This window comes from Colobus angolensis, unplaced genomic scaffold (genome assembly GCF_000951035.1).
Source record: "Colobus angolensis palliatus isolate OR3802 unplaced genomic scaffold, Cang.pa_1.0 Scaffold68, whole genome shotgun sequence".
Classification (NCBI taxonomy): domain Eukaryota; kingdom Metazoa; phylum Chordata; class Mammalia; order Primates; family Cercopithecidae; genus Colobus; species Colobus angolensis.
This window is the reverse complement of record NW_012120487.1, coordinates 4,878,447-4,895,698: the sequence shown is the minus strand read 5'-3', so window position 1 is coordinate 4,895,698 and position 17,252 is coordinate 4,878,447. Positions and strand designations below refer to the sequence as shown.

General features: G+C 40.8%; 1 protein-coding gene across 2 annotated transcripts in view; it reads left to right on the top strand.

Moving 5' to 3' along the window:
- Positions 1-1,734: 1,734 nt before the first annotated feature.
- The window catches only part of NRD1 (nardilysin (N-arginine dibasic convertase)), a 117,500-nt gene continuing 101,982 nt past the window's right edge, over positions 1,735-17,252 (top strand). For both annotated transcript variants that reach the window (XM_011926268.1, XM_011926267.1), the window contains exon 1: positions 1,735-2,416. In XM_011926268.1, the coding sequence (XP_011781658.1) occupies positions 2,076-2,416 (341 nt within the window). In that variant the 5' untranslated portion in view covers positions 1,735-2,075. The remainder of the gene's footprint in view (positions 2,417-17,252) is intronic.

Sequence of the window (17,252 nt, the reverse complement as noted above, 5' to 3'; positions counted from 1 at the left end):
CCTCCATAATCTATAAGCATGTGTTCTCTTCCACCCAAACCTTCGTGAGATTTTGCTCTAGTGTAACTCCTGAGTACGTTTTTTTCTTTTTAATTAGAGACAAGGTCTTGCTGTGTTAGAGCAAGAATGCAAGACTAGAATGCCAGGCTAGAATGCAGTGGCACAATCATAGCTCATTGTAACCTCAAACTCAGGGGTTCCAGCAATCCTTTTACCTCTGCCTCTCCCGTAGCTAGGACTACAGACATGTTCTACTACGCCTTGCTTTTTTTTTTTATGTGTGTGGAGACAGAGTCTTGATATGTTACACAGGCTGGTTGTAAACGCCTGGCCTCAAGCAATCTTTTTGCCTCAGCCTCCTTAAGCACTGGGATTACAGGCCCGAGCCACCACCACAGCCTTTCTTTTCATTTGATTTAACTTCCAAGCACATGCAGAGCGGCCACCACCTGTATATAAGCTGCAGGCTGAAACACTGCTTTGGAGCAGTCTAAAAAACTCTCTGACTCTCCCAGGTGGCAGTCCTCAGTAAGACTTCTGAAGAAAGCTAACTTGAATTATTTAAAAGCCTGATTTTCTTTGGTTGACATATTTTACTGTTCCTTCCCATTAGAATGCAAGCTCCACGAAGGCAAGGCTTAAAATTTTTGTTGTTGTTGTTTAGACAGGGTCTCACTGTGTCAACGAGACTGGAGTGCAGTGTTGCAATCATGGCTCACTGCAGCCTCGACCTCCCGGACTCAAGCGTTCCTCCTGTCTCAGCCTCCTGAGTAGCTGCGACCACATGCACGCACCACCACCCCTGGCTAAATTAAAAAAAGAATTTTGTAGAGACGGGGGTCTCACCATGTTGCCCAGGCTGGTACCAAATTCCCGGGCTCAAGCAATCCTCCCCTTCGGCCTCCCAAAGTACTAGGATTATAGGTGTGAGCTACCACGCCCAGCCTGAAGCAAGTTTTGTTTTGTTCATGGTTGTATTCCTTGCATCTGGAACTCAGAAGAGGTCTCGAAAACCTCGAAGATACAGTAACTATCAACGCATCTCCCTGCTTCAGGTCTTTCTCCATTCATTCATATGCATGAGCTAGGATCTCTTACCCCATGGTGTCAGTATAGTGCATCTTATTAATTTCGGCTGCTTTCTAGCTGTCATTTATGTTTGTATTTCCGTCACATTTTACATTGTTCACTAAAGGCCATTGCTAGCGGGAAGAACTGCGAAAGGAGACTTGAAGGCAGCAGACGCTGTAGCTGCTCAAAAATTGGCCGAATGTAACAGCAGGCTGGAGGAGCTAAAAAATGTTTTCGCACAGAAGAGTGAGCACGTCCACACCGGTCTTTTTAGCCTTTCTTAGGCCTTGAGGATGAAACCCCACCAGCTTACGGCCCGCTGTAGGGTAGAGAAGAGCCAATTAGTATTTGCCGCGCTGGGGAGCAGCGTCCATCCGGCGGGTGTAGGAAAATACTTCCGGCGTTCTGGTTTTTTACGTGCTGAGTCACAGCCGAAGGCTTGCCCCAGGTCCGAGGGGTAGGGTACTCCAACTATGACATGAATGGGAAATTTTAAAACTTTGGAATTAATTCTCTGCACTCGTTTCTCAGTTTTCTCATTAGGGGAATATTTTTCTATGAGACGCGGAGGACTACTCAGTGGTTGCACAAAACACTCCCTGCGTACGTCATAAACGCGCCAGGTGCCCTTCTTCCGTCGTCCTCCGCGCCACTCTCTCCGCCTCTTCTCCCTCGCCCCGCCCACTTGGGTTTCGAAATGCTCGCTGGTTGTTCCGAGAATCAGTTCGGGTCACGTTGGTTCCTCTCCTTTCCTGTTCTCATTGGTTGCTTACGTGAGCGTGACTACTTTCTTGCCTCATGATTGGCTAAAATCAAGAGCGTCATCGGCGGCCGGGAGGGCGGAGGGATGAGGGAAGTCAGCGTGAGGGAGACTGGGTTGGGGGAGGGGTTCAGGCCTGTTCCCCGCTGCTGCGGCAGCACCAGCGCCGGCCGCCACCGCCTCTGGAACGCGGAGGAGGTGGGTCCTGGGAAGCGGGATGTCCATCGCTCCAGCTTGGTGGTGAATGCTGAGGAGAGTCACTGTTGCTGCAGTCTGTGCCACCCGGAGGAAGTTGTGTGAGGCCGGGCGGGAGCTCGAGGCGCTCTGGCGAATCGAAACGCGGGGTCGGTGCGAAGACTCTGCTCCTGCCAGATCCTTTCCTATTCTGGCCATGCCTGGAAGGAACAAGGCGAAGTGTACCTGCAGCTGCCCTGACCTGCAGCCCAATGGACAGGATCTGGGCGAGAACAGTCGGGTTGCCCGTCTAGGAGCGGATGAATCTGAGGAAGAGGGACGGAGGGGGTCTCTCAGTAATGCCGGGGACCCTGAGATCGTCAAGTCTCCCAGCGACCCCAAGCAATACCGGTGAGGGAGGAGGCTTGCACTGGGGAGGCGAACAGTGTGCCGGCTTCTCTGTCGGTGCCGCCGTGACTTCTTGTCTCCATGTCTCCCAGTGGAGCAACAGGGCACACTTTCCACCCCAAATGCTTCCGTGGGTGGAGGTGGCAAGCGTGATTAGAGGCTTCCCTGTGGTGTCAGTTGGGCAAGTGGGAAATATTGGGTTCTAAGATGTCAGAATGGGAGAAGCTTATCGAGTCATTTGAATACAGTCGCTGAAGCAAGAATGGAGGTTTCTTTGAGGAACGCAGCCTGAATGATGAGGGAGTCTTGGTATCATGTTACCAGAAAAGGTTGACGGAGTTGGATACTTTAATTTTGGAGGACAGGATATTTAAGGGGCGTATTATCACTATCCAAAATATTTGAGGGACACTTAAGTGATAGATGAAACTAGTGGACGAAAGTTACCAGAGGATGGTGTGGCTTCAGTAAAGTAACTTTGCATCATACTTGGCCTAAATTGAAGTGGCTTGTTTCCATGGGTAGTTCTCCGTTACCAAAATGGTTGGGCGACCTCTTCCAGGAATATATTAGAGAGGACTTGGGTCTCAGTTGGGTGAGTTGTAAGGTTTCTTCTAATCTTGAAATTCTCTACTTTTGGTTTGTGCAGGAGTCCTCTAAACATTTCTAATAATCGGTGATTCAGTCCCCACCTGAATATCTCCTTCAGAGGTAGCTTATTTCATGGAGTATCATGACTATGATGTATCTTCTGTGTGTGTGTGTGTTTTAATGAGAGTCTGGGTCTTGCGATGTTGCCCAGGCTAATTTCAAACTCCTGGGCTTAGGGAATCCTCCTGCCTTGGCCTCCCAAAGTACTGGGATTACAGGCATGAGCCACTGTGCCCGGCCTGGACTTTGATGTATTTTAAATAGAGTTTATATTGTCTAACAACTTTGTTGAACAGATTGAGGAAATTGAGACCCAGAGGGTTTGCTTCTTGCTCCGAATCACACAATCACACAGCTAAATAATAACAGAGCTGGTATAATGACCCCTACTATCTGACACCAAATTCAGTGTATCATTTACTGATTTCTTTCTTTCTTTTTTTTTTTGAGACGGAGTCTCGCCCTGTCACCAGGCTGGAGTGCAGTGGCGCGATCTCGGCTCACTGCAATCTCCGCCTCCCGGGTTCAAGCGATTCTCATGCCTCAGCCTCTCTAGTAGCTGGGACTACAGGTGCTCGCCACCATACCCAGCTAATTTTTTGTATTTTTTGTAGAGACGGGGTTTCACCATATTGGCCAGGATGGTCTCCATCTCTTGACCTCGTGATCCGCTCGCCTCTTCTCCCAAAGTGATGGGGTTACAGGCGTGAGCCACCGCGCCCAGCCCATTTGCTGATTTTTTACAGAGTTCTTGCTCATGTGAATTGAAAACTGAAGGATTCTAGCTCTAAATTTGTTATAAGCCCCTACAGCATTAGAGCAAGAAAGAACCTTATAATCTTTTCCACTTCCCACCACCCCTCTTTTACAGATGACCAAAACTGAGGTCTAGAAAGAAGTGACTTAGCCCCAAGCTTAGGACCAGCCTAATTTCTCCTGTCACTTCAAGTCTAGGTACATTTTCCCCAGGCTGCCAGAGTCAAGAGATCTTTATAAATGAGCTAAATTTTTTCTTTCTCATCAAAGAGGTGGTTGTACAGGTTGAATATCCCTAATCCAAAAATCCAAAATGCTTGGAAATCCAAAACTTTATGAGTGCCAACATGACACCACAAGTGAAAAAGTCCACACCTAACACCTTTGCTTTTTGATAGTTGGTTCATGTACACAAACTTTGTTTCATGCACAAAATTATTAAAAATATTGTATAAAATTATCTTCAGGTTATGTTTATAAGGTATATATGAAACATAAACGAATTTTGTATTTATACTGGGTCCCATCCCCGAGATACCTCATTATGTATACACAAATATTCCAAAATCCAAAAAAATCCAAAATTTAAAATACTTTTGGTCCCAAGTGTTTTGGATAAAGGATACTTAACCTGTATTGGCAATATATAAATTAGCAAGTTGAAAACTTGATTAAAGGTGCTTAGTTTTTGCCTTCCAGATCAAATGTTCAGTAATGGTTTCAGGGTTTTCTCCTGTCTATATAAAGTTACATAATAACTAATGTTTATGGAATATACACTATGTTTCAGCTACTGTTGTAACTGCTTTAGATGTGTTATTTCACTTACTGCATTCTTGGTAACTTTGTTTGACAGATACCTATTAAGTCCTACTCTGTGCCAGGCACCAAGCTAGATTAAATATTTTCTGAAACTTGGTCAATGTAATAACTGTTAGTCTGGGTGAATATACAAAAATGATTGAGCCAGTACATGCCTTCAGGGGAATCACCTGAGCCTAGGAGTTCGAGACCAGCCTGGGCAACATAGTGAGACCCTGTCTCTACACAGAAAAAAATTAGCCGGGTGTGGTGGTGTGTGCCTGTAGACCCAGCTACTTGGGAAGCTGAGGTAGGAAGCTCCCTTAGCTGTTTCAAAAAACAAAATTAGGACACTAAAGTTTTATAGAAGCCATAATGGAAGTATGTCCTAGATATATTGAGGAATGAAATACATTGGTAAATTCCACCGGGGGAGAAAGGAAAGACTTCAAAGAGGAGATAATGCTTAAGAGTTGTTCTTTGAATAAATTGTTGTGTTTTTGTCTTTATATGGCTTTTGCCAAGTCATTGTCCTTCTTAGTGTTTCAGCTTAGTTTAAAAACGAAGGGGGTTGGTTAGAACAACAGTGTTTTTCAATAACCCTCCCCTTTCAAAAGAGCAGTTCTTCCATATTACCTGTTTTGTATACTGGAGTTTCAATTAGACTTTTGAAGAAAAGATGTTATTAGTTTAAAATAAAGGTGGAAAATCTCAGGACTAGGTGATCTTTAAAGACTTACCCAAATTCAATTCTGTGAATTTTTGTAACCAGAAACACCCTTAGGAGGCATCTGCATCCCAGAGAGCTGATTTATCCTTCCAGATTCTGCTGAGCTATTCCCTCTGTGAAGGCTTTCTAAGCAGAACTAATTCCTCCTTCCATTGTATTTCAGTAGGATTTTGTACATGATCCATTACAGTACATAGCATCATATTATATATCTTTTGAATAAGTACCAGAGGAGGACACATTTAGAGTAATATTGCGGTGAAATAATATCTTGAAAGATTTACCAGTCTTCATTTATTAATAGCATGTGGAATTTTACTTCAGCATATGTGTAATTTGTATTCAGCTTTTTTGGAAATGTTGGGCATATTTCCAGGACACCTATTACGCTTTTTTAGAGATCTGTATTAAATGCTCACCAAGTGTTGATTCCCTTCCCTTCTAGAAGGGTTAAGGGACTTCAGGTTGGGAATTGATATTCAAATTTTTATTGGAGTTGAGTGGAAATTCTAGTTGGGCAGGATTAGTAGTGATGTTTTCTATTTATTTTTTATTTTTATTTTTATTTTTGAGACAGGATCTCACTTTGTAACCCAGGCTGGAGTGCAGGGGCATGATCACGGCTCACTGCAGCCTCAACCTCCCAGGCTCAGGTGATCCTTCCACCTCAGGCTCTCTGGTAGCCTGGGACTACAGGCACGTGCCATCATGCCCAGCTAATTTTTTGTAGAGATGAGGTTTCGCCATGTTGTCTAGGCTAGTCTTGAACCCCTGACCTCAGATGATCTGCCCTGCTTGGCCCCCCAAAGTGCTGGGATTATAGGCACAGGTGAGCCGCTGCACCTGGCCTGGCCGTGGTGCATTCTGAATAGCAAATAATTTTAACAATGAAGAACACTTAACGTTAGGTATTTTGGATTGAATAAAACAAGTACAAAGCACTCTCCATGTTTAACCTACTTGTAAAATGATCTGTATTTCTATGGAAAAGGAAAGAACAAATGAAATAGTATATAAACTTCTTTTTTATTTTTTTAATAATTAAAAAAAATTTTGAGACAAGGTTTCAATTCATCGCCCAGGCTGGAGTACAGAGGCACCATCACAACCTGCCCCACCATGTCTGGCTAATTTTTTGTAGAAATGGAGGTGAGGGGCGGGGGAGGCATCTCACCAAGTTGCCAAGGCTGGTCTTGAACTCCTGACTTCAAGGGATCTGCCCACTTCAGCCTCTCAAAGTGGTGGGATTACAGGCATGAGCTACCACACCCAGCTGAAAAGGCATATATACTTCTGAAGGGCAAACCCTTCTAATTTAAATTTTGGTCAGACTGTTACAAGTGAGGAGATGGTTATCTTAATAAATTTTCAGGCTGGGTATGGGGGCTTATGCCTCTAATCCCAGCACTTTGGGAGGCGGAGGTGGGTTGATCATCTGAGGTCAGGAGTTCAAGACCAGCCTGGCCAACATGGTGAAACCCTGTCTCTACTAAAAATACAAAAATTAGCCAGTTGTAGTGGCAGGTGCTTGTAATCCCAACTACTTGGGAGGCAGAGGCAGGGGAATCTCTTGAACTCGGGAGGCAGAGGTTACAGTGAGCTGAGATCATGCCACTACATTCCAGCCTGGGCAACAGAGCAAGACTCTGTCTCAAAAATAAATAAATAAATAAAATAAAATTTCAATATATTATAGAAAATAATGGGTGGGTGTATGCTGAATAAGGTACAAGCTATTTCTGAATATTATATTGTTTACTGTTGTATGCTGTTGAACAGGAGGAGGATCACAATTCAAGTGAGCGGAACAGTTGCATTGAGAACACTAACATTTGTTAGCTTCCTGAATAGTTTGCTAGTGAAGTGGCTCACTTCTGAGCAGAAGCCTTTTGCTTACTTTGGCAGCACCTATACTGAGCAGAGGCCTTATATAAATCTAAGGTATCAGAAGAAAACTATACACCAGGAAATAAGATAACTTTTTTTTTTGTATTGGATGGGAAGAACATAGGTTTACTTGTTGATATTTACAACGAAAACTCCTGGAACAGTAATGCTTCATTCAATACGTGAGCCAGTAATTTCATTTGTGTGTGTTTTGTTTCACATACGCACAGACACACAAATATTGCTAAAATGATCATAAAATCTCACAGCTACAGAGATATCATTATGACTTCCATGTGCATAAATTCCAGGAGATTGACAACAATTCATTAGTCTGATACAAATGAACAAATGAATCCAAATCTCTTTTTTTGCACTCCCACTTGTCTTGTAAAGTAGAGGTAACCTGGGTATTACTTCACGCGATTCAAACTCATTTAACAAAGTAAGTGCTTTTAAGGTCGAAGTATGTTAAATCTTATGAATACTAGTATAACTTTAATAAACATGTCTTTTGTCTCTTACTATTCCTTAGACTGATTTCCTTATTTTCTTTTGTTTTGTGTTTGAGACAGTCTGGCTCTGTCACTCAGGCTGGAGTGCAGTGGCATGATCTCAAGTCACTGCAGCCTCCACCTACCAGGTTCAAGCCATCCTCCCCACTTTGGCCTCCTAAGTGGCTGGGACTACAGGTGCACACCATCATGCCCAGTTAATTTTTGTATTTTTTTTAAGAGATGGTATTTCGCTTTGTTGCCCAGGCTAGTCTCAAACTCCTGAGCTCAAGCAATCAGCCCACCTTGACCTCCCAAAGTGCTGGGAGTACTGGCTGAGCCACTGCACCGGGCCTGACTGATTTCTTTAATGTGGGCTGATGGGCTAGTAACAATAGAAAGAGTATATATTGTTTGTAACTAAAATGTGTGTGTGTGTGTTTTAGGAAAATAAGATTTAGCATTAAAAAGCTCTCTGTTGGCCAGGCGCGGTAGCTCACACCTGTAATCCTAGCACTTTGGGAGGCTAGAGCAGGCGGGTCACGAGGTCAGGAGTTCAAGACCAGCCTGGCCAACATGGTAAAACCCTGTCTCTACTAAAGATACAAAAAATTAGCCAGGCGTGGTTGCGTGCCTCTGTAATCCCAGCTACTTGGGAGGCTGAGACAGGAGAATTGCTTGAATCTGGGAGGTGGAATTTGCAGTGAGCTGAGATTGTGCCATTGCACTCCAGCCTGGGCGACAGGGTGAGACTCTGTCTCAAAAAAACAAAAACAAAAAAACCCAAAAAAGCTCTCTGTTTTTCTGGCTGGGTGCGGTGGCTCATGCCTGTAATCCCTGCACTTTGGGAGGCCAAGGCTGGCGGATCACCTGAGGTCAGGAGTTGGAGACCTATCTGGCCAACATGGTGAAACCCTGTCTCTACTAAAATACAAAAATTAGTTGGGCGTGGTGGCGGGTGCCTGTAATCCCAGACACTGGGGAGGCTGAGGCAGGAGAATTGCTTGAACCGGGGAGGCAGAGGTTGCAATGAGTCGAGATCGCACCCACTGCACTTTAGCCTGGGCGACAGAGCCAGACTCTTTTCTCAAAAAAAAAAAAAAAAAAAAAAAAGACAAAAAAAAAAAAAAAAAAAAAAAAAAAAAAGGCCAAAAAAAAAAAAAACCAAAACAGAAAACAAACAAACAAAAATGGCCTGTTTTTAAAGAACTGAATGATGGTAAAAACTCTTTTGCTTTTAAGAAGCTTATGATCTGCTGTAGGAGAGTCAGGGAGCAGATACTGAAACTGAAATGCGTTAAATATAATAGGTGCTAGAATAGGGATATGTAAAGTATGACTTTTTGTTTCGTCATTTGTGTTTCTAGTTTGCTAGCTACTGGTATGTGACCTTTAGCAAGTCAACTAATGTCTCTAAGTCTAAGAATATTCCTAAGGACACGGAAGAAGAGCAACCCATAAACAATTGAAATTGAAAAGGAGCAGTCGGGAAGCAGCTGATAGTGGCTTTTTTTTTTTTTTTAAATGAACCAGTGGAGGAGAATGCTTGAAGCAAGGAGTGATGATAGATAAAACTGAGAGGTCAAGTAGTGCTAGGACTGAGTCTCTTTTGGAGACTCAAGAAATTACTACTGGTGAAAGCAGTTTCAAAGGAGTGGTATGGAGGCAGAAACCAGAGTGTAGTGAGTTAAGGATGAATGGAGAGTGAGACACTGATTGAGATGGGGTCTTGCTCTGTCACCCAGGCTTGAGTGCAGTGGCATGATCTCGGCTCGCTGCAACTTCCACCTTCCGAGTTCAAGCGATTCTTGTGCCTCCGCCTCCCAAGTAGCCGGGATTACAGGCATGTGCCACCATGCCCAGCTAATTTTTGTATTTTTAGTAGAGAGGGCGTTTCATCATATTAGCCAGGCTGGTTTTGAACTCCTGACCTCAAGTGATACCAGTCTCAGCCTCCCAAAGTGCTAGGATTACGTGAGGCACCACGACCAGCCAAGAGTGAGAAATTTTGAATGGTGAGGTACACATTGTTTGGTTTTAAAGGGGAAGGGATGAGAGGAGATTTTAGGATAAAAACAGTACATTGTAGCAAGAGAGTGTTTTTTTCAAGATGAATAAGAGGTGAGCATACCTTGCTTGAGAAAAAAAGAATCAGTAGAGATGTTGAAGATACAGACAGTAATAGATTACTAGTAATAAATTACTAGTAATAGTAATAGATCCTTAGATAGTTGTGAGGTGACAGGATTAATTTTAAGAACATATGCAGAGAGACTCATTTTAGAGAGATGAGAAAATATCTTCACTTAGAGCGAAGGAAGTTGTAATTAGTGTGGATGCAGGCAGTGAAAACTTGAAAGGGTGACTTTCCCCCCTTTTTTGTAAAGTAGTCCTTAAAATGTACTTAGGTGGTCCTCTGGGAAACTCTAGGGGAAATAGTGGGATGCATAGGGGAAGCCTTGAGTATGAAGGTTTGAAATAGCTAATGTAGAAAATGGGTGAAGTATATATGTGGTAAATACTAAGAAAATTTGTGGGTTCCTGAGCGTGAAATGATAAAAGTAAAGCAGTATTTTAAGATTAAAGCAGTAGTTTAAATCCATAGGATGTGGCAGACTGGCTTAAGAATCAGTTATAATTGTGTGTTGACACAAATGGTACTAGTCTTTCTGTAGCTGATGTGTTCCCCTCTTCACTTTTCTTTTTGCTTTCCACTTAATTCATTTTAAATGTTTGCTAGGCTAAATGCCCACGAGTACGGAGATCATGTCTGTTTTATTCACTCAATATCCAGCACATTTTAGGTTCTCAAATAATATTTGTAGAATGCATGAATGTATGAGTGCTTACATGCCAGGTATTTTCACAGAACCCATGGGGATATTTTGCCAGAAATTTCTTAGATTAAAATTGTATTCTGAAGCTGGGCACAGTGGCACATTCCTATAATCCCAGCTACTTGGGAGGCTGAGGTGGGAGGATGGCTCGAGCCCAGGAGTTCAAGACCAGCCTGCGCAACAAAATGAGATCCCTCCATCTCTAAAAAAAAATTTGTTTTAAGCATATTTTGGCCAGTTGTTTTAAAGCAATTGATTTTCAGAGAAAATGAATATGGACAGGTTACAGGAGTACAAATAATACAAATAATACAAATGCATATGTTGATATTGTATATTTTATGTGGAAGCTTGTGCTTGGCATAGTAAGCACTCAAATGTTAGCCATTACTGTTTTTATATGTTTACAGTTATGGGATAAGGCCATGAATAAAGCTTTCTTTGTAGCATTTTTTGTAGTAGTAAAAAGTTGGTACAACTTTGTTTTCCATTGGTTGAATAAAGATTAAACTATAATACAGTTTTACAATGAAAATAATACATAGCTATAAAAAGAATAGATGGTTTTATATATTGAAATAGATCTCTGATTTATTGTTGAATGGAAACTAGTGGCAAAACAAAATGTATAATTACATTTGTAAAAGGAAAAAAATTACTGTTATATGTTTACCTAAATTATAGTTTTTAACGTATTCATATACATGTACAGAAATGATTAGGTATGGTATTCAGCAAGCTGATTTCTCTGGGGAAAGGAAGGAGAGATTTGACTTTTATTTATTTTTTCATAATTACAGGAAGATAAGTGTTAAATAACAATAAAGAAGTATTATGTGGTCATCATAGGGAAGAAGCCTTAGATAAAAAGAAAATTTAAGAATTCCCGGCTGGGTGTGTTGGTTCATGTCTATAATCCCAGCATCTTGAGAAGTCAAGGCAGGAGGATCGTTTGAGATCATGAGTTTGAGGCTAGCCTTGGCAACAAAACAAGACCCTACTTCTACAAAGAATTAAAAAATTAGCTGGGCTTGGTGGTGTGCACCACCTAGCTGGTGTGGTCCCAGCCACTTGGGAGTCTGAGGTGGGAGGATGGCTTGAGCACAGGAGTTTGAGGTTGTCGTGAGCCATGATCACACCAGTACACTCCAGTGTGGGCAACAAAGTGAGATCGTATCTCAAGAAAAGAGAATTCTCCATAATTATTCTAACCTGCATTAACCACGGGTAACATTTTAAGTAATTTCTATGCCTTGTTTTATTTTTTGAGATGGTGGCTCACTCTGCCTCAGGATACAGTGCAGTGGTGTGATCTCAGGTCACTGCAACCTCCACCTCCCAGGCTCAAGTGATCCTCCCACTTCAGTCTCCTGAGTAGCTGGGACTACAGGCATGCACCACCACACCTGGCTAATTTTTGTAGAGATGGGGTTTCACCATGCCACCCAGGCTGGTCTCGAATTCCTGGATCCTGGAGTCAAGTGATCCTCCTGCCTTGACCACCCAAAGTGCTAGAATTACAGGCATGAACCACTGTGTGTCCAGCCAGATAGTACTGTTACTACATGATAGATTTAAGTGCTATTCAATGAAAATACATTACTGAATAGGTACTAAGCAGTAATTAGAGTATAAATGGATTGTATTCTCTCATTTCATTCCTTCTAACAAACGTCTCATAATGGCAGGTGGTATCCAAGGCTTTCTATTTTGTTCTTAACGTTCTATCTTCATCTTTATCTTCTGTTGTGCTATTTTGTGCTCCTTTTCTTATGTTTTCTTTGGTCATATTTGCCTTTTGAATTCATGCATGAGTATCTCCTCTCTTTTCTATTTTCCTTCAATAGTCCCTTCCCACATGTAGTTAGTGACTCTTGTGTGGCCCTCTAGCAAGGTTTTTTTTTTTTTTAAGTGATTTCATATTTTTGTAGTTATTACTTGTCTTTCCATTCTATTATGTTGAAATTTTTGAAGGGAGGGAATTTGTTTCTTTGAATCTTTGCATATGGTCTCTTCTGTTACTAATAAATGAATAGTCTGTACTCCTAAGACCTGTCTCTACTCTCCAGTTGTGCACTGGATTCCATCTCCTTACACCTTTTATGTTCCACTAATTATTCCAGCAATTGTTCTTCCATCCTGCATCATCAGTTTGTCCTTTACTGGATCATCCCCAGGAGCATACAGATACAATGTAATTGTTTCCATCTTCAGGAGAAAAGATTTCTTTATTCTGTATCCCCTTGGAGCTATGTCCTTCTGGCTAGTCAGTTTCTCTGGTAACTTTGTAGCAAACCTTGTTGAGTTACCTGTACTTGCAGTTTGTAATTCATCTGTTCCTATTATTTCTTAAGCTCACTCAGAGTAGACTTCCGCCACTATTGTTACACTGAAATAGCTAGCTAGTTCAGGGTCACTAATATCTTTACATTGGTCAATTCTCAAGTTATCTTAGTCAACCTATCAGCATCATATTGCATAGTGCACCATTCTTCTTGAAATGGCTTTGATCAGTTGACTTTCAGGTTACCACTGTTCATAGTTCTCTTCCTGCTTATTCACAGATCTCTTCTCATTTCCCTGACTCCTGAATTTTGGATTGTCTAGGGCTCAATTTTCAGACTTCTCATCTACCCTTTCCCTGTGTTATCCAGTCTCATGACTTGAAATATCAGCCCGTATAAAATAAATTTTATTGTTTTCCTATCTTCATGTTTTTTCTTACTCTTTTTTTTTTTTTTCCATAGCACTTACTGTCATTTGACATAAATTTACTTGTGCATTGTCGTTTTCCTGCACTGGAATGTTTCATCACAAGGGCAAGGAATTAGTTTTGTTTACTGCTTATATCCCCAGTGCCTAGAATAGTGCCTGTTTTAAAGTCTTGCTTCCATTTCTGTCTTCTTCCTTTTCTCCTTTGGCTTGTTACATAAGGATATACTTTTCAGTTTTGTTTGTTTGTTTGTTTGGTCACATTATTTCTTGTTTTTTGTTTGGATCAAAACATAATGTTTAGTCTGGGCACAGTGGCTCATCATGCCTGTAATCCCTGTGCTTTGGTAGGCTGAGGCAGGAGTATCGCAGGAGCCCAGGAGTTTGAGGTTACAGTGAGCTATGATCGTGTCATTGTGTTGCAGCCTGAGCAACAGACTGAGTGTGTCTTTGAATATATATGACATATATGTTATATAGAAAACATATATGTATATATAAAACATACATATATATAGAAACAAAACCTTACAGATACAGTTGAAACCCTCTTTATGTTGCCTCTTCCCATTACCTTCTCTGCCTTCTTTTTTCAGTGTTAATCATTATCTAAATTTCATGTATATACTATACCATGTCTATCTATAGTTTTATACTTTTTAGTAAACATACTTTTTAAACAGTATATATCATTGTTTTTGCATGTTTTAAAACATTATAGAAATAGAAAAGTATCACATTAGATGTCTCATAATCTTTTTTTTGTTTGTTTTATGGTTTAACATTGCTTTGAGATTTATCCATGTCAATCAGGGTAATACTAGTATTTGTGTTAACCAATGTTTAATATTTTGTTGATGAATACATCATTATTTATTTTCATATTGTCATTTGGTTACAATTTTCTGTTATATTTTGTCTTATGACTGTGCCACAATTTATCTTTTCTCTTTTTGTTTTTCATTTAAGTTGTTTCTAGTGTTTCAGAGAACTGTATATGGTTCCTTGTGTGCACATTTGAGAATTTATCTGGGGCACATACCTATGAGTGAAATGATGCCTATAGGTGAAATGACTGGGTATACTCATTTTTAACCTCACTAGATATTGCCAAAGTACTCTTCTAATGGGTTGTGCTCTTTCACATTGACACCAATAGAACATGAAAGTTCCTGCTTCTTACATGCTTACATTTTTAGCAGTTATTGGTATTGTTAGTTTTTTTCTTTTTTTTTGAAGATAAGGTCTCACTCTGTTGCCCAGGCTGGAGTGCAGTGCTGGAATCATAGCTTACTGTAACCTAAAAGTCCTGGACTCAAGGGGCCCTCCTGCCTTAGCCTCTGGAGTAGCTGGGACTGCCACCATGCCCTGCTAATTAAAAAAAAATTTTTTTTTCTTTTTTTCTTTTTTTGAGATAGAGTCTTCCTCTATTGCCCAGGCTATGCAGTGGCGTGATCTTGGCTCACTGCAACCTCTGCCTCCTAGGTTCAATTAATTCTTCTGCCTCAACCTCCCGAGTAGCTGGGACTACAGGCGCCTGCCACCATGCCCGGCTAATTTTTTTTTTTGTATATTTAGTAGAGCTGGGGTTTCACCATGTTGGCCAGGATGGTCTCGTTCTCCTGACCTCCTGATCTGCCCTCCTCGGCCTCCCAGAGTGCTGGGAATACAGGCGCGAGCTATCATGCTTGGTCGATATTGTTAGGTTTAAAAAAATTACTGATCTGTGCAAAATTTTATTTCTCACTTTTTTTTTAAAGGCTAGTCAAGTGAAGCAGTGGGAGTGGAGAAGTCATCATTTAGTTGTGAATACCACTGTATGTACTCAGATCAGTCTGTATTTTTCTTTCGTAAAAAATCTTTTTAGGCTGGGCGCAGTGGCACATGCCTATAATCCTGGCAGTTTGGGAAGCCAAGGCAGGTGAATCACCAGGAGTGCAAGACCAGCCTGGCCAACATGGTGAAACCCCATCTCTACAAAAACACAAAAATTAGCCAGGCGTGATGACAGCTGCCTGTAATCCTAGCTACTTGGGAGGCTGAGGCGGGAGTATCGCTTGAACCCGGGGAGGTAGAAGTTGCAGTGAGCTGTGATCGCGCCATTGCACTCTAACCTGGGTGACAGAGTGAGACTCCATCTCAACAAAATCCCCCAAAACTTAAAAAATTTGTGTTTCCTCTTATTACTAGTAAGATCAGGCATTATTTCATACTTTCTAGACATTAGGATTTCTCCTTTTATGAATTGCCTGCTTTTCTATTGGGTTTTTTCTTTTTATGAATTTGACTTGTAAAAGTTCATTTTATTTTGAATGCTAATTTTTTGTTGATTATATGAGTTGCAAATGTATTCTCTAAGTCCATAGCTTATGTTTGCTCCTTGTTTATAAAGTCATAAAATTTAATCAGTTATTGATCTTTTATGGTTTGCACTTTTTGTATCTTATTCTAAAAATTTTATTGCAGTGTTTTTTTTAACATTAAAAAATCTATTTTTTTTTTTTTTTTTGAGACGGAGTCTTGCCCTGTCGCCCAGGCTGGAGTGCAGTGGCCGGATCTCAGCTCACTGCAAGCTCCGCCTCCCGGGTTCACGCCATTCTCCTGCCTCAGCCTCCTGAGTAGCTGGGACTACAGGCATGTGCCGCCACGCCTGGCTAATTTTTGTATTTTTGGTAGAGACAGGGTTTTACCATATTGGCCAGGCTGGCCTTGAAGTCCTGGCCTCAAGTGATCTGCCCTCCTTGGCCTCCCAAAGTGCTGCAATTATAGGTGTGAGCCACCATGCCTGGCCAAAATCTAATTTTATTACTGTGTTTTTGAAAATATGGATAACCAGTTGTCCAGTCATACTTTTAAAAAAGTATAAATCCCAGAGATCACCAAATATTTTCTGTAAAAGGTCCAGCTAACAAATACTTTGGGCTTTGTCAGTCAGGAGACAAAATGGAGGATATTATGTAAGTACTTGTATATCAAAAAAGAAAACAAATTTCTGCAAAGTTTTGGTGAAAATTTTTATGAAGTTCAAAATATAGTATATTTTTTGGTAATACAGTTCTAGTAAGAATGATGGAATTTTTATTGGGATAACATTTTGCTTTATTGGGATTCAAAATTAAGTGTTCGTCAGTCAGTTGCCAATGTTCATCTGTTAAGTCTGATTTGTAATGAGATTTTACATATTCTATCTTTGAAAATGTCTTTCCATACAGCTAGGTACTGCCAATATATTAATATGAAATACTGATAGCAATCTATGAGTACAGATGGTCCCTAATTTATGTTGGTTCAACTTAGGGTTTTTTGCAAAAAAGTGATATGCATTCAGGAGATACCGATCTTTGAGTACCCATATGATCTTTCTGTTTTTCACTTCAGTATTGTATTCAATAAATTGCATGAGATATTCAACACTTTATTATAAAATAGACTTTTTATTGGATGATTTTCCCCAACTGTAGGCTTATGTAAGCATTCTCAGCATGTTTGAGGTAGGCTAGGTTAAGCTGTTAATGTTCAGTAGGTTAGGTTAAATGCATTTTCAGTTTACAGTATTTTCAACTCAAAATGGGTTTATCAGGACCTAACCCTGTTGTAAGTCGAGGAGCATCTGTATATGACTTTAATTGAGCATATTCATTGCTTGGAAAACATTTATATAATTCCGTTAGGTTCTTCTCTGATATTTTTTCTTTTAACATGTATTATAGATTAAATAGATCAAACACTATAGATCAGTCACTTCCAATTAAATTAGGTGGAATCTCCTCAATTGCACAGTTAATTGGACTTTGAAATATGGAAGTTTCTTTGTGATTGCAACAAGGTCTGGAAGGCACTGCTGAAACTATAGTTTGTGGGGGAATGGAGGTATTGCTTCTTGTTTTAACTTTTTATAGCACAGGAAGTATATGAAGCAGCTTGCCATTACTTGTGATTCAAACATCATTGTTGATTGAAATGACTTAAGT